At 36.7% G+C, this 18,853-nt stretch overlaps 1 protein-coding gene across 1 annotated transcript in view; it reads left to right on the forward strand.

The window, feature by feature from the left end:
* The window catches only part of LOC139821873 (uncharacterized), a 53,468-nt gene extending 40,514 nt beyond the window's left edge, over positions 1-12,954 (forward strand). Inside the window, exon 5 of the mRNA XM_071793236.1 lies at positions 9,710-12,954. Within this exon, the coding sequence (XP_071649337.1) occupies positions 9,710-10,258 (549 nt within the window). The 3' untranslated portion in view covers positions 10,259-12,954. The remainder of the gene's footprint in view (positions 1-9,709) is intronic.
* The last annotated feature ends 5,899 nt before the right edge of the window (positions 12,955-18,853 follow it).

Raw genomic sequence — 18,853 nt, forward strand, 5'->3', positions numbered from 1 at the left:
CATCGAAATAAACAAAAAAGTTCATATAAATGTATGTCCAAAAATCCATTTTCACATTACAGTTATGTATGTTTAGGTTGAAATTTAAGATAATTACAAAGCGTATTATTTTATTTCCAACAATACAAAACAGTAGAAAATAAAAGTGAAATAAGATAAATACTACAAATGTTCAAAGTGACTGTCTCCAGCCAACTACATTACTTCGCCCATCTTATTAATGATCTTAGACTGTTCGTTTTAGCTGAACTTCTTGCTTCTTTCTTTTACGTTGAAAAGAAAAAGAGAAAAGATGAATTGTGCAAGAAGTTCAGCTAAAACAAACAGGCCTCTTCTCACCCTTTCACAAATACCCAGCGTATTTGCGTATTTCATTAAATCCGTTCTTAATGCGCTGACGAAGATCATTAATAGGGGCTTTCCATTTACTGACATAAGTCGACACAAGTGTGTAGAATTTAATGCCAGATCCGTACTGCAAACGTACCTTTTCTCTGAGACTCGTTTCAGGTCCGCAACAGAAATAAATCGGTGAACTAATTGTCGAATATACATATAAATCTGTTTATTTCGCTTACTGCGATTACAAGGCTTGTCGAGGAGAGAGAGAGAGAGAGAGAGAGAGAGAGAGAGAGTGCAAGAGCTGAAAACGCGATATATATATGAATTGACAAGAGCGCCATAAACTTAATGAAACTAAAAAATTTACTAGATATTACTGCTCAAAGAATAGGCGATTTTTGGCGTGACTCTGGTATAAGCAACCAAAGGGTACCAAACTGCACCAGAACCAATAGCAACCATCGATAGCAACTTTGGTATATGTACCAAACCATACCAAACAATCGCCAAAAATCGCCTAATAACGCTGAATTTACTTTATCACTATATTGTTCTAAACGCAATAATACCAACAAAGTGTCATTCTGTCTTTGTTACTCAACTGAATGCTAAGAAAGATAGAACGTCGTTCATGTCGACTTATGTCACTAAATGGAAAGCACCCAAAGTTGTCATCAACTGGAAATGGACAATTTGCCTACTAAAAACTTATCTAAAATTGTCTAAAACTTCTACTAAAAACGACGTACCGTAAAAATGACGCATTTTTAGACATAAATATATGTCCAAAATATATGAACTTTTTTGCTTATTTTGATGAGTAGAACACGCTCCTAAAGTAACGGCCCATATTTATGTTACCCTATATAGATATATGTCATGATATATGACTGATGTGCGATATATGACTGATATGAGATATATGACTGATATGAAAACATAGAGGTGTGTAAAGATAGATATTATAAAATTATTGTGGGATCTAAAGTATCTAGAAACATCGAGAGCGCTCTCGCGCGATCAAAATACGGGCGACATGCCTCGACCGCGTGATTCGCAACGTGTTGTTAAGTAGCGGGCCTGTAGAAGTACGGTCGTACAGTCAGTCATCTACCGGCCGCCAAGCGATAAGACGGATTTATGTACTTCCAATGTATTAGGATAAAGTCTTAGAATAAAGTATCTTACATTATATATCTTAAACCCACATATCTTAAAGGGCCAGCGTGCGAACGGTGCGTCGTAGGTCGTACACGGCTCCGCGGTTTGACCCAACCCTGCGCTAGCGTGCTGTTCATTATGAGAGTACAAGCCTGATATTACATGCGTCTTTATCCGATATTCAAAAAATCGGAACGTCCATCAAGTTTGTCGTATAACATGTATATTTATGGAGTGACATCCACTGGAGCCTGTGGGAACGAGATAGCTGAAAGAACGATGAATGAAAACTTTGGAACGCCGTCAATTCTGGAACGACGAATCTGTTTTCACTCGCAGCATATATAAAGCACGGTCCATCATCCTGGTTTATGACGATCCCTGAGTAGCGTCAGACCACCGAATCACGGATATATTATAGTCAGTCGGAATAAAGCCTCCGCGAAACGTAAACATGTCTCTGTATTCTCCTCACCTAAGTACATCACAGTGGCGACGAGGTCAACGAATTCACGCGTACATAAGAACAGCGTCGATGTGTATCTAGATAACCGAGTAAAGCTCAATGACAGAGAAGAAATCGAAAACGAGAACTGCGTGGATCCAAAATCTCGCTAAAAAAGAGATTTTAGAAAAATTACGCTCTAGGAACATAACCGTAGCAGATAAAGTGAAATTGGAAGAGTTGAAACGGATACTTACTAAGGAAAAAAATAAAAATAGAAATTGAAGAGATGGCAGTAAATAATTCACCAGAAAAAGCGGATAGTAAGCGGCCAAGTAAGCGACATTCAAACTTAAAGTTAAGCATTAAATGCAAAAGCAAGCAAAATGGAGGAATACGACCAAGCTTAATTAGAAGCTAGAAATGATGATTGGGAAGAATTCGTAGAACGAATTGAATTGTACTTTGACGCAAATGACATCACAGACGAAAATAAAAAAAGATAATATTACTAACAAAAATTGATGCAGAAACTTATAGTATAGTGAGGAAAGTGTGTGCGCCCAAGAAACCGAAAGAGGTCGGACTCAAAGATATAATTTCGAAAATGGAAAATTATGTAAAGCCAAAAGTGAATGAGACAGTTCTAAGGCAACAGTTTCGAGAAAAAAGACAAGGAAGATATGGTTACGCAGTACTTGGCGTGCCTACGCACACTAGCAAAAAAACTGCAAATTCGCAGATAAATATAAGAGGAGGCGTTTCGCGATCAATTTATTAACTGGAATTAGTAAATCGGCTTTATTCAAAATCGAAAATCTGACGTTGGATAACGCTATCAAACAGGCTATAGCGATAAGGAGCGAATAACGCTGTTGACAAACCAGAGTCAAGATCGGGGAAGGAAGACAGCAGCGAGTTCGACGAAGAATCCGAAGTAAAGACGCACAGAGTTCAAATGCGAAATCAAAAACGTGACCAGTGGCGACGTAGATCCTCATCAAAGGCTGAAGACTATTCAAGTTCAAAAGGAGAATACTGAGACCATCAGAAGACAAGCTCAAAATTCCAGTATGCTTGCTGTGGCAAGCTCAATCATGACAAGCAGCATTGCTGGAACAGGAGGAAAACTTGTAATAATTGCGGTAAAATAGGCCATGTAGAACCTTCGCCTATACGACCATAAACACATGAGGAATTAGTAATATTTTTAATTATTTTTTAAACGTACTGTTAAAATCGGATTATTAATCCACGCGAATTTATTAATCCTTAACTTTTTTCTTTAACAGAGAATTCACCTCTTAATCGAGGTAGGTATACGCGGGATAAAGGCCAAATCGAACCACGGATAACTTCGCTATATACAATTTATGTGTAAAGAGCAGAATAAAAGTAAAGCACAAAAGGTAAATAATATTGAACAAAACATGGAGAGTGAGAAGGAATCCGATTTTTGTAGCGATTGTGAACAGGATTCTGATAACTTTCAAGACAAGATTTATTTTCAATAAGTCTAAATAAAATTTGTAATTCAATTAAAATAAATCCTCAGCACATAGACATTGGTTGAAAACAAATCGTTAATTATGGAAATAGATGGAGAGTCAACTATTTCTCTAATAACCAAAACGGATTATGAAAAATATCTTAAGAAAATAAAATTACAGGCTACCAAAAAAGTATTAACTAATAATATAGGTATTAAGCGCAATTATAATAATATTAGGTAATAATATAAGGTCGGTACCAGAATTGAGTCAAAAATTTTTTTTCTGTTTTTTTTTTATGATTCGCTGAAAAGGAAGAAACGTAGGAAAAATCGACAATCAACATTTAGCATGCCATCATTTTGTAAAAAAATTTTGTAAAAAAATAGTAAAAAATTTAAGTCGAATGATTCACTCATACAGATTAAGAATATGTTTGGTTTTCTTTCTTTAGATACATGCAACGTCCGCAACACTGGTCGTCAAACAGAGGTGCACTATTGTGCCCGAATGTACAAAACCACATGTTAAATTTCTTTTCTTTTTTTTTCTTTTTTTTACAAAATTTAAACATGTTTTAAAGCAACAATAATTATGTGTTATCTGAAAAAAATCAGAGAGAAAACTCGAACAGTTTTAAATGTATTCTATACTAAAAATCAGTATTCTAGACAAGAATACCCACTTAATTTGCCCTCGGTCCTGCTAGAGTTAAAACCAATTCTAAAAGTTCTAATGTTTGCGATATTTCTGGTGTTTGCGATTAGGTTATGAATTTAATGTAATGAGTCTAAGGAGTTATAAAATAATATAGTTATATAATGCTAAGAGCTATAGACTGTAAATGATATGTGTGTGTGTGTGTGTGTGTGTGCACAGAGAAAATTTTTTGTTATATTTTACCCTTAAATTTACTACAAACTTGGCAACCAAAAAATGGTTAAAATATACAAAAGACATTTTACAAACAACGTGATAAAAATTACCAAGTAGATTGGTAAATTTTGAAAAATTATTTAAATTTCCTAGATATATTTTAGTTTAATCAAACATATTTTATACTTTAATGTAATAGATATTAATATTTTTTATTATGGTAGATATTAATCAGAATAGCTTGCATCAAATTCTTGGTACATGCCCCACAACCATGATTTCAAGGTAAATTTTAAGAGAAAATTCTCTCCGAGTACTGTTTGGGTTATTTTTTTATATCCTTTCTAAAAATGTGCAAATTACTTGCATATTGCTCCCTCATCATTTTTTTCGTTTATAAAGCTTCCTCTATGAGGAATTAGCAAAATTATTAACATATTGTTGTGCTCTGCAATCTCACAGAGACACTCGCGTTCGCGCCGCGCACTCCCGGACTCGCGTAAAGAAAGGAACCATCCTCAGTCCTATTACTCGTGTCCGAGCGTAGTGACTTCTCTTCATATACATGTGTTGCGCACGTGGATTATACACGTTGTATATGGAACCTACAGTTTAACGCCGATTTCGAACGACAATTTTTTAGAGAAGTTTTCGTGGCAAGACATACTCTCGGTGGTTTGCCATTGCCTTCCGAGAGGAGAACGAGCGAATAAAATTTTCTAGCTCTACCGGGAATCGAACCCGGGACCTTTGGCTTAATAGACCAGTGCGCTGTCTACTAGGCCACGCTCGTCTCTAAAGAAAGGAACACTCTCTCTTAAAAAAAATCTCAGGTTTATTCGAAAAATACAGAGGAGGATTGGAGAACAGGTTCGAACTAGAGTTCCTTTAGTAAGAGTTAGGACACCCCGGTCTGACTCCTGATTGGTTCTGCCATTAATGGGGAAGACGTTAGTGGGATTCGAGTGAGACAAAGATATAAGTAGGAGTGAGACAAAGACCCATGAAAAGTACGAGGCTGTCTCAGGCTGTCTCTCTCGATCGTTCGCATAATTTCCCATTAATGGCGGACGGTGTCCTAACTCTTACTAGAGGAACTCTAGTCCGAACGGTTTGGAAGCTCCAGAACGAATCTCTAGGGAGATGTTTATAAGCAAACAATGGTCGCGTTCAGCAGACCAAGCCACTCAATAGCAGTCGAACGTGATTGGCTCTTACTTTTAGAACCAATCAATCAACGCAGAGTGTTAAGACGAACTCAACAGTTGTGTCTGCTGAACGCGCCCAATATTACAACCCATTGTCAAGGCGTGTGCTTCGGTTTGAAGCTACTCGTGAGCGAAGTTCAGCACGCAATGGGTGTCTCAGCACGGGCGCAACAATATAATAGATTCTTAAGACAAAAACAGAAGCTTCCTCTATAAGGAAGCAAAAAAAGCATGTTAAATCGATACTCGAATGTATCAAAGTCCTCTCGAAAGTCTCGAAGTGTATTGTTGACTCTTTTCCGCGATGCCGATTGGTTCTTTCGCTGCTCTTAATTCATAAGCGACTGTCATGGCATACTTTGACAGTTGTGTGTGGATCAAGGAGTTAATAGTGTAACAGTAAGGGCTGGTCTACAATCAGTTGTATGTCGAAGTCGGATATCGGAACGTAGCCGATGGTCCAATGAGAGAAATTCTTTTTCGATTTTTCCTCATTGGATCATCGGCTACGTTCCGACATCCGACTCCGACATACGACTGATTGTAAAACCGACGTTAAAAAAGAAATTAGCGAGTCAAGATATTTATGTATAGATGTTGTTATTTTAGTAAAGTAAATGTTAATTCAACATTTTGCCCAACGCGGCAAAGTTGCAATAATCAGAAAAACATTTATCTCGAAGACAATTCGTAAGTGAACGTATCGAGTCCACGCGACAGATCATCGGCCACGTAAATATAGCAAAAGGAGGAGAAAAAGAGAATTGCGCGCGCGCGCGCGCGCACAAGAGGAAGAGTCGATTCAGGAAGGAGGTGGAAGGATGAGGGTGGAAGCGCGGAGAAGGTAGCGAGAGAGAGGATGAGTGTAGGTACGTTTCATTCGTTGTTGCAACAAAGGAGCCCCCGGGTGGCTTCGCAAACAGAAACCGGAGACCGTAGTCTGTGTATGAATTTCCGCAGCTGGCTACGGGAGACAAACAGATAGCTAGTTATTTCTGCATTCAACGGCTGAATGGCCGACGCGTCTGGAACGAGGCACCGGCGCGATACAAGCGACCATTATTGGCGAACATCGGCGGCGAGCGGCACGCTCGAAGAATTCCAGCGTTATCTTCGCCCGGCCGAGTTCGAGCTCTTCCTCCCTCCCTTCGCATTAGCATCACGAAAGTGATCTAATCGCAAAATTTTAAGAGAAAAAGAAATTAGAAATTATTGTAAAAAAAGCTTCTCTCTCATTAATGCTTTCTAACATTATATAACATAGTAGAGAGAGAAAAAGAGAGAGAAGACAACTTCTTGTGAATCGGTTACAGCTAGAGCCCTTCCAAGAAGGAACAAGCTTAGTAATTGCTAAAGCAAAATAAAACTATGAACACGGTTCTTTAACTAACTTGAGAGCCAAAATCAAGGACAGAGCAGTTAACCAATCGAATTTTCTCATGCTCGATTTGACTAATAAAAGCTAAATTTTTTTTAAGGTTTACATTACAGCTACTGAAATAACGAAAAAAAGAGCGTACATTATACATATTACCAGCAAAAAATATAATGTTAAAATAGATTCTTATCACTGATCAAAGTACACGAAAAAAAATTAGCTAAATTTAGTCGTAAAATATGGATATAACTAACATTTTTTACAGCGAGAGCTAGGGTAAACTCGAGTAAAATGGCCATACAGGAAAGATAGCCAACCTGTGTTCTTTCAATCTAGCCATAAAACATCAAATTAACATCATAGTCTTTCCTTTATGGCCACCTTACCCGAGTTTACCCTATATTTTTTGCAGCGAGAGCTATAATTTAACAATAGTAGCAAAATCTTTTGTTCTCGCTGCAAAAAATGTTAATTATCCATATATTACGACTATATTAGCTATAATAGCTAATCATTTTTTTCCGTGTAACTATTTAAAAAATTAATCTCGCATCGATGATCACATCGAATGATAAAATCGCATTTCATCAATATAATCTCACAAATAAATTCTTTGCAGGAAGACAAGGTCTTACAAAATGTTGAAGCGACTGAAATATCAAGGGCCACGGCACAATGCGGTAATGTGAGGGAGTTGACTTTCTCGCTCTCTGTACTCTCCCTACCGCCCCGAGGCCATTTGGAAAATAAAGTGCGCTCATTCTCTTTCGCTCACGACTTCGACGACACATGGCGCGAAAGGAGAATGCCAGTCTTTTGTAAACGAAAACAGAGGCGAACGGTGTACGGTGTCATTGTCCTTTTTAACAGTGACATCGCGCTGGATAATTAAGTCTCTCAGAACGGCGGCGTAGAATGAAGACGGAGTAAACTAACACGACCATGACGAAGACAGACGGAAGAAACAAATGACAAACATGTAGAACGATATAGGTATGAGTCTAAAATTGGACACAGTTATGCATATTGCATAACTGTGTCTAATCTATATAATCATCTTAAAACATTCAAGCTTATATCGTACAATTTACCCTGTTTCGAATAAATCGAGAAAGTTTGATAAACTATTTTAGGAACATTGCATGATTTGGATAAACTTTGGTAGATTATAAAATCACCCAAGACAATGGCACAGAATGAAAACGAAATAAACTATCACGACTCGACCGTTACGAAGACAGACGGAAGGAACAAATGAAAAACATGTAGAATTGTATATCCCGGGAAAAAAAGATTAGGTGTATATAATTATTATATATGATCATATGTAATTATATATGAAATTTGGCGCTTTATATAAAATTATATATAGGTCCATATATTATTATATATGGGCATATATAATTCTAAATATAACTAGATATGAACAATAAATCATATATGCACTCATGTATGAATACATATAAGATTCATGGAAGTATATATAACCCTATATGATTATATATGATTATATATATAATTATACAGGCGATTAGGTAATGAGTCTAAAATTGGACATAGTTACACAATATGCTTAACTATATGCATAAAACTAACTTCTTAGAACATTCGAGCTTATTTCATACAGTTTACTCTATTTCGAATAAATCAAGAAAGGCTTGATAAGCTATTAAAAAATAATAATTTTGGTAGATGATTATAAGGACATATTCATTTTACTCGTTTAGATTATACATTTATAATTATACACGTGTAAAAATTGCTCAATTATCTCAAATCTTCAAACTTAGAAATTGACCAAGTTATTCCACATTAATTTATAAATTTTCTAGAGTAGAATAGCCGATTCAAAAATATCAAAAATTTTTTTGTTGAATTAATCATCTAATAATCATCTAACATAAAATTAATAAAATATATATCGATCGGAGTCGTCGCGATCGAGCAGACTTTCAATGCGGATATTTCAACGTTGCGCGGCGAGAAGGAATTTTTTAATTTCTAGACGCCGCGCCGTTGCGCGATTCGCGGATCGCAGCGAGTAAGGTTTTCGAGGTGAGAGAAGCTGAGCTGTAATCAATTGGTCGTAGCGGGCGGGAGAGACTTAGCATTACTAAGACTGGATGTAAATCATCCGGACAAAGCCGCTTAACGATCCGACAAAGGATCCCGCACGGTCCTTCTTTCGTCCACGAATTATAGAATCGGGAATATGCGCGCTGTTTCCCGCCTCTCCTTTCGCTTCTTTTATTTTTTCTTTTATTTTTTTTTTTTTTAAGCACCAGTCTTTCGAGCCGGTCCCTCTCTTCAACTCGCGGCAGCTTGGTCCAAACGTGCTTGGCCCAACGTGACGAAATTTATGGCCATTGGCAGCGTTGTCTTCAACGTAGAACAAATCTCTGGCTCGGGTCGCGCCGCGGATTCACCGATTTCGCGATTTGCGCGCGCCGACCGAATCGAATGCGTTGACTTTCGAATTTGTCGCTTGCTCTTTTTGCTCGTCCGCGACAGTGTCAAGTTTTTCGGCCCGTTTTTTTGTCCATTTTTTTTTAAAAGCCGACGTATATCAGAACCCAGCAAAGAATTGGCGAGAACTAATAACAGAGCGCTTTAAATTTTATTGAAATCTTCGAATATATGTGACACACCGTTTGGGGAGAATTCTATTATACTCGCACACGAGACGAATCGATTTGCGTTTATTAGATATATTATTAGATATATTCGGTCTGATTGCTGCGAGATATAAAAATCGAAAAAAACAACAACAGTATTTGGACCGCTAAACGTTTTCCTGTTCCTGTTACAGGTTTCGATGGACGCCATGAAGTACTCTATGGAGGCTGACAAGTATCGCGCTGCCTATATGCCGCCCAGCACTCTAGCAATGAGCATGTACCCAGATCCCAAGTACCTGGATTCATCCAATGCTAAGGCCTACTGCCTGGACCGTACCTACTTGGACGCGAAAGCGTACTTCGAGCAGTCGAAGCTGTACATGGATCAGAAACCGACTATCGAATACAATCGACCCAGCTACGAGCCCAACAAGCTTTACGAGGAATCCAGCCCGGGCAGCATCGTCGGCGGTAGCGGGCCTGCAAGGTCACCGCCCGCGGAATCGCCAGACACGAGCAAGCAACACGAAAGGACGGAGCAGGGCTCGTCCAGCGCGAGTTCGACGTCAACGTCATCGGCCGCGAGCCCAGGCGCACCTCTGCCGACGGCTTACTATCCCGGATCGGTCCAACCCGGCGGCTTACTGGCTCCGCAGATGGGCCAGTACCCTCCCGCGTACCAAATGTCACCGGCATCGGGAAGCGAGTCCTCTTTTCGACGACCGTTGGTCATCTTGTGACCCGATAGAGCGTAGCTCTGATCTATCTTCGAGGAGCAGTTGCTGTGATGGCTACCGCAGACTCGACGGACCGAAACGACGGTACCCGACGGAAACGCAGACTTTTCCGGATATTATCAGTCGCGGTTCCGATGATCAGAAGAAGGAGATGTGATTCCTCAAGAAGGATAATTTCCACGTGTCTCTCTGTGACCATGATGACCGTGGATTTAACGAGACGAAAGTTGAACTACGTATGATAAAATCATTGAGGAAAAATATTTATTTCTTAAAAAATCAAGCCGATTAACTAAAAACATTCCTGGATTCTGTCAAATTTTCCAACAATGACTATTTCCTCATCATAATGGCTATCACTGATTTGACAGAAACTTGCACCAATCATCATCATCATCATCAATTATGAAGTCTTTTTGAATATCCTCGATTCTTTTCTATACAGAAGAATTCTAGCAATTCTTGAAAAAGATTCCGCGGTGGATTGAGTGCGCGATGAATGAAAATCTCACGAATCAATTAAATGGAATTTAAAGAAGTGAAAAAGAAAACACCGATACTTTCTAAAATGGAGGTACCTAGACAAACGATCTAATAAAAAAATTATTATATAGAAGACATTCTTAATCCAACATCTGCCGTTCGAGACGATCAACCTGGAAGAATTTTATCGTCTAAGAAAGATTAAGCATTTTCCTGACGGCAAGATATAATCAATATAGCGTCGCTCTAGCAGCAGAATTAAATCTGGCCAATGGACTACTTCGAGAGACGGAGAGACGACTGACGACAGTAACGTCGTTATAGATGACAACGAAGACCGGGAGGACTTTCGCTGTGTCGTCGGCTGACTAGTCTTGACCGAGACGTGTTGAGAATAAATTGTACATAGCCCCTGTGTAAATAGTGTAGCAAAAACTTTGTTTCTTCGCGATTTCCGCGCGTGAATTCGCTTTCTTACGGTCTCTCCATCCAGGAACGCTAGAGGCTCGTAATCTTTGAGAAGGATGCAGTACAAATGGAATCATATGAATTACAAGAGCTGTGTCGTGAGTGTTCGATCTCGTGGAAACGACGTAAGAACAACTTTCACTTTAATTTTTTTCCTTTCTTTCTATTCAATATCAATGAAAAGATAATGCAAAGCGCGAAAATTTTCTTCCTGTAAAAAGTTTTATTTAATTTTTATTCGCGTGCTACGCGAATAAAAACGCTCCGTTCTATGGGCAGATAAGTAGATAATGAATTTTATTCGTTTATTCGCGATCATGACGTCGCATTTTGCCGATTAATCATTATCTGCTGTATTAATTTAACTATAATTTTACTGTTAATTGGACGATCAATTTAATGGTTTCACTTGCTTCAATGTGAAACTAAAATGTATATTAAAATGTATATTTATTATTAATTTTTAATATATTCTTCTACACTCGAGCACTTCTACAATCGAACCTTAGCCTAATTTAATAATTTTCTTCCATTCAGCCCTTCGTGTAGGCTAAATAGAAGAAAATTATTAAATTTGTGTGTGGGCTGTTCGGTTTTCTTTTGTTAAGTTTTTCGCAACAATACACGGAAAAAAATTATGCTGTATCAACAGCATCAGTATAATTGAGATAAAATCTATTGATTCAACATCAATATTAATAAACAAAAAACATCAGATAATTGTTTTAATAATTTAAATATTTGACTCAATAATATCTAATTAAATTAACTATTTATATTTGTGGCAGCCCGTGACGTCAACATTTAATTGAAGCAACTTCATTTTTTTTTTTTAATTAAACATGCATTTTTTTATGTAGGTCTTTCCGTGATAAGATTGTCATGTACCCTATGCCCAACCTGGGGAACCAGGCGGCGATCAAATTATTGAATAAAAACCAACGATTCTTATTGTTAGTTGGATTTGCGTAACTCGGCTCATTGGAGCAGCGCATATCTTTTTTGGGCATACTTTTATACCCGAGAACGGGCACCTGGAGCTACTTAGACGCCTCAGTGTCGAAAAAATGAAGCTCACGTCATAGTAATTTTATAGTGCTTTTTTTCTTTCGTTTTTTAAATATTTCTTTTATTTCTCCTTACTTTTTTCGGAAAATGTTGAGTAAATCTATATACATATTGTCCTCAAATACTGATAAATTATAGAACAATCCAAAATGTGCAATATGTAATTAATAACAACGACTTTTAATTGGGGCGTAAAAATAGCCCGAGGTCACTGTTTACGCAAAAAAATGAGACGCCCGTTCTCGGATCAAATATATCTATTAATTTATTATTAATAGATATATTTAAAAATGTTTTGTCAATTCGATTTTAAGTTTACGAAAAATCAATTAGTTTACGAAAAATATAAAAATATCTAATGTTTTTCTTGTTGATTTTTTAATTATGAGAAGACCACGACTGGTTCTACTCTAGGATCTGATATAGTTACTTTTAATTTGTTTTTATCTTTATAGTGTCGGTCAAATCGATTTCGCGAGCGGGGAAAGTAAGCTATGGAAAAACATCTCGCTCAAAGAGTGAGACCTTCCTGCTATACGACGTGTAACCTTTGTATTCGTATCGTCACGATGAATCTTAAGCTGTATCGATTATCCGCGTATAACATTACAAGCGACAAAAGTAAGTTATAAATATTGTACCGTAAATAAAAAATAAACGTTAAATATTATCCTTCGAAATGCCGTATATCAATAAATATACCTTTCAATTTCAGCACAATAGCATTTAAGTATAAAATATTTAATTTAACTAAATAATTTTCGACAATTTCTCCTTACAAAAATAAGAATTAAAAAATAATCATCTCGATACTATGGAACTGTGTATAGCATAAAGCAACGTTCACCGTAGCATATGATTATAAAGCATCTCTTAAGTAATCTTTACAAAACTTTTTTTTATATAAATTGACACAGAAAAGTAGTTTCCATGTACATCCGGGTGGAAAAAGAGATTCAGAGTTATGCATGAATGAAGAGTTAAAGGCCAGATTTTTGAAAGGATATTTCTAAGATATTATTCCGCTAAAGAAAAGTTTGTCTTGGCGGGAGTCCCTCGATTCAGAAGGACACTGGTGCAGTCTCGTTTCCACGCGACCCATTCAAAAAAAAGAACCTCGGTATTTATCTGCCTGAAAAAGCTTAAGGTGTTTTCACGGATTCGGGGAGTGCGAGCGGTGTGAAGGTGCGAACGAATAAATAGCTCGAGTTTCCAAATGGCTGTCGCGATCGCAGCTGCCGTTCTTTCCGTCTTGACAATGGGCGACGCAACGGCGGTCGAAGCCTTCTTAGTTTTTTCCAGTGTCGGCTGGAGCGTCGAGTTTCGATGCGCATTGTGCATTGGTGCATAACGGCCGCGATTTATTTTAGCGAACAGCGCGAGTAACTTTCGACCATTTCAAATATGAGAAATATAAGAAATTGAAGTTTCTTAACTCTTTCTTTGTAAAAGAATGTTTAATATATCGAGAAGTGTACCTATTAAAGATATTCAAAATGTAAAAGTTTTTTAGAAATTAGAAAATGCTTTAGAAAAGTTAAATATATAACTTCTTAAAAATATTTGAGAAACATTTACATACAAACTCCCCTGATTAATTATTTCAAGATATTCTTATTTAATTTATTTCAGAAAAGATTTGTGCGAAGGCTTGTTAGATGAAATATTTTTAAAACATTTTGGAACAATTTATGAGATACTAGTACAATTTGAAGAAAGAACATCTAAATAACGTAAAAAAACTATTCCAAATAAAACATAAATCTACTTTATAAAAAGATGAAAAAATATTTTTAACACCTTCTTTTTATCATTCCTGTCGAAAACATATAATCTAAATCCCGAAAGGGTTCATGTCATTTTAAAATGGATAGAGGAGTATCTCGCCAAAAGACGTAATGAATAGTTACACGTCACGGCGGCGTCGTTAACCCGCTTGCGGCCGGTGACTGGATAAAAAGAACGCGAGCCACAGTAGCATGCCCCTCGACATGCATGATAACAAGATACAAGCCGCGAGAAGAGTGATTAGGGACCCATGCACGACAAACTGACAATTTTCACCGTCATTATCCTCTCGAGAGGCATGCCTATTGTTTCTGATCCCAGGAGGATCACCTTAAACGCCCTTCGTCAGGCGTGCGCACTTCTACAAATGGGAAGCGATGAAGAAGGATGCAGAACCTCTCCTCCTCCCCTCCCTTCCTATTCTGACCCGATGAAACCGGGTAAGTCCTGACACGTCGGGGTGCGGAGGTGGCTACCTTCTCATTAAATCCATTATACCAAGTGAACGGCGATGAACTTGACCTGAACGCCGAGCCGTCAGACCGGCTTAGACAGATCGTTTAGGTGGAATCTAAATCATCTGCCGTCCCCCCTTTTCCCACACCCGCGGGCCCGTGAGCGCGCCCGACCGCGTCACAATTCCCGACCGACCTCTCACGACTTCATTAGTACCTGCTGGCCTTGGAATGCACGGGATTTCGGATATCGGGAACGAGGAAAGTATGCGTGGATCCTTCAATTAACACCACACAATGACCACAAGGTATTCGATATCATCGTCATATAAAATGAGTCAGAAATAATACCGAGTAAAGTAAAAAAAAATTGAAATAAGTTCAATATTACTAGAAGTATTATAAAATTATTATAAGAGGTTAATAAATATTAATAAAATTGTTAAAAGATAGCAATTTGTAGGTAGTATCATCTTAAAATTATTAAATAAACAAAAGCATTTAATTAATTACTTAAAACGTCTTCATTTTTCACCATCATATTTCTCTAATTGTTCACATTATGTTAATCAACGTTATCAGATCTCTATCATCATGCGTCACGAAACCCACAATATTCCTCATTAATAAAACGGTCATTAATTCAATCACTGCTTTCGCGTTTCGCCAACTAAATACTATCAGATAAATTTTCATACAAAAAGACATGCATTTCGTTAATTATCAGCTGCAATTTGTTAGTCAACATTGTGGCGTTATCCGATTACATTTACTGTCATTCAATTTCCACAAGAGTCATTAGAATGCATTAATAAAACAGTTATTAATTTCATTACACATTCAGCCAGATTTTCCTCACAATCAGACTCAATGGCTATTTACATGCCTAATAAAATTAATATTCGAGGACAAATTTTCCTTCGGCGCGGCATGCGATTATATTTCGGTTATTATCATATAACGTTAGTCAATACGATATTATTCAATTATCTTTGTTGCCTCTTAAGTCTCCATGTCATCCATCGATCTTTTTTAATAAAATGGTCAGTAATTTAAATATAAAAGTTACATTTTGTTATTAAAATAAAATATTTGCTCAATATTAGTGTCTAATGTTAGTACTTTTTGTATTACTGATTAAAAGAAGATATTAAAACCGTCTTCTCATTAAGATTATACAACAAAGAAAAGCCCGCGTTACGAATGGCGAAAGCGAAATTGCTTGGTCGGAATGTGAATCACTTCACGCTCTCGCGCTCATCTTTCAACGCGTAACTTTACTAGGATTATATCGATTCCGAATTATATTGGATTAATTCAGTATCTTTTTCTTTTAAATTAAAATTATTATCTTGAAGGATTTTAGTGTATAACTTGGAATTTCTATCGATTTAATAATTCAATTGTTACTTCAAAGTAATCATGTTTCTTATCTCGCTTCTCCATTTGAAATACTAATCGCGCTCTTAGAGAAAGCCCGTATATACTAAACTGCGAATTAAATTTCCCTGTATCCACGAAAATTGGTAAAGCTATACCGACTGTAGATGGATCGTTAGATCGATGTATCCACACAGATTCTCCCTGTGTTAGCTTTGTCCCTATTGGGCGCTCACTGCTTCCAGCAAACAGAACAGCACACAGAAGCAAACAGAACTGTTCGATTCATAAACTGCACAATGACATTCCGAATTGAAGGTCCGGGTGTGAGAACCAAGGCAAGTTCACTTTTACCAATAAAGAAGTTATTTACCATCTCTTGTGTTCAGTGAATGGCGGCCCATCGATTGATGCGAGAGCACGCAGGCATGTCCAGATAACACGACAATGAGGAAAGTAAAATGGATTTCTGGTTCCAGGTTTATGTGAATACAGCTCGCTTCTACGTTGATTGAAATGTGTCATGAACAACAAAAGTGGCGGCGGTGTCAATTCACGTGAATTTCTCTCAACGTTCAATTATGCATAATTATTTCTTACATCGATTATACTTTATCAATTATTTCGCCCGTGATACTCTAATACATATACAGATATAACCGAAAATCTTGACCCCTTGCGTAAGTGTGCAGTTTACTGATCGTATTGGGAAGTATGTATTTTTAAGATTAAGTACAATCAGAAGTAAGTCATGTTTCGTGTGGTTAACGAATTATCGCTCAATCTCGACACAGGGAACGAAACTCGCCCCGTGTTATTTGCCGAGTAATTATTTTCGATAGAACGAAACAGGTGCCGTTATTTAGACAAGTCAATCGTCGCCGGTGGCAGCAAACCACCGCCGCGGTTGTTACGCAAACATTCGCACAGGGGCTACGCATTACGGTTGCGAACCGCCGACGACTATACCGGCATCGCTTTCTGGTCTTGCCATCAGGATTCGTGTTTGCATATCGATTTCGTGCACGCACAAATAACGCAAAAGTCATATTCGCAACAGTCAGACATAACACCGCTATTAATAGCTACTATTAATAATTATTTCCACAATTCTCTCAGCTAGTATTAATAATGAACATCTTAATAAAAGCTTATTATTTTGTCATTTATCAAGCTGCACGATGTTTTCTTATATACTACGGCGATTTATGTGTTCAGAATTAATAAACTACCAATAAAAATAGATAGAAATTAATAATGCATAAATTCGTTGCGTTTCAGATATGTTAATTATCTAATTATATTATTATTATTATTATTATTATTGTATACCGCAAATAAACCGATTAACGAAAATAAGTGTACGAAAATAAGACTGTAAGAAAAATTAATTGTATATGATCGTACTTGCTTCCACATAAATAAAAGATATGAGAATAATACTAAATCTGCTACTAAATTAATATTTTGTGATTCTTACACGTCGGTTGTATACGAAAGTTCCGCGCGGTGCAGCGTTCCGTGAACAGCTATCGTGCGTAACCATTCGCGTTAGGTACAGAATTTCTCGCGAACCGTCCACAAAAAAAAGTGTCAGTGTCCGCGACCCTGAACAACCTGACGCGGATAAATCAGTTTTTGCCACAATGAGCGATCGTTGAACCGATCTCGTCTCATAAGCGCCACGCGCCCAATCGCCGGTCTGTGTCATACGAGACATTGCGTTGGATGGAATAGCGTTATAGTGATATAATAATCGATATAATAATAAATTATTCCGCTTCTTTCTCACTATGTGTATATGTATAAGATAACCACGACTTATGTTTCACTCATCAATTACTTACCATGAATTTCATTTTTGTAACCTCTGCACGCTCTACCTCTCGCGTGCAACATGCTAAATAAAAATAAACTTGATCACTTAAACATTATATATGCTCTTTTAATGATTGTTGATATTGTCTTTTACATTAAATAAATTCATATCTTTAATTAACGTTCAGTCAGCACTTATGATATGCATTTCCCCTATGGAACATTGCACTATTTTCGGTAAGTTAATTATCTTTTCTTTATCAAGTTATTTTTTTTTATTGCAGTTTTAATATGTCTTCATAAAATAAATTTGATAACTCATGAATATGCATTATTTGTAAACGTGTAAAATGGATTTCAATGATTTCAGGAGCTTTTCCGATTATTAAAATTAATATTGATAAACCGTGCGTGTGTTATTAATAAATAAACTCGTATCACCAAATAATAATTAATTAATTCGTCAATAACTGATAATGCGATGCGCTTCCAAATAAATAAAATTATTTTCAATAATCCACGAATCGCGCTTTTCCAATAAATAAAATTAGCTTTGGTTATCTGACAGCGTCCTCAATAAATAAATTTAATTTAGTTTCCCTGAACACGTTTATATAATGAATAAAATTGATACTGATGCATGAACGCACATTTTCAATAAATAAACTCCGTATTCGTAACATGTGTGTGAGGAATCGCTTTTCTCGAATAAATAAAATTATCTTCAATAAACTGATCGAGCCTCTCCAATGTAAAATTAATTTCATCTGGCTGACGTTTTTCCAATAAACAAATTTCACTTTAAACCATTGAGCTCTGAGCTTTCCTGATGAATAACGTAGATGTTGACGGCTTTTAACAATACGTTTTCAGTAAATAAAATTATATTGATAATCTCGTCGTGTCTCACAGATAACAATTAATTTGAGTTTATCAAGTAAATTTAATAATGAAATAAATTATTTAGAGAAATACGTTCCATATGACAAAATTAAATATTTTTGCAAAGATATAATTTATCTAACGTAAAATAATAGGTTTAAAAATATTAACATTTGCTTTAAAAATATTATTTAAAATAAAAATTATATGATGTTTGATTTTCCTTATTTAATTTGCAAAGACTGCGCAATATAAA

Source organism: Temnothorax longispinosus, chromosome 11 (assembly GCF_030848805.1).
Source record: "Temnothorax longispinosus isolate EJ_2023e chromosome 11, Tlon_JGU_v1, whole genome shotgun sequence".
NCBI classification, from domain to species: domain Eukaryota; kingdom Metazoa; phylum Arthropoda; class Insecta; order Hymenoptera; family Formicidae; genus Temnothorax; species Temnothorax longispinosus.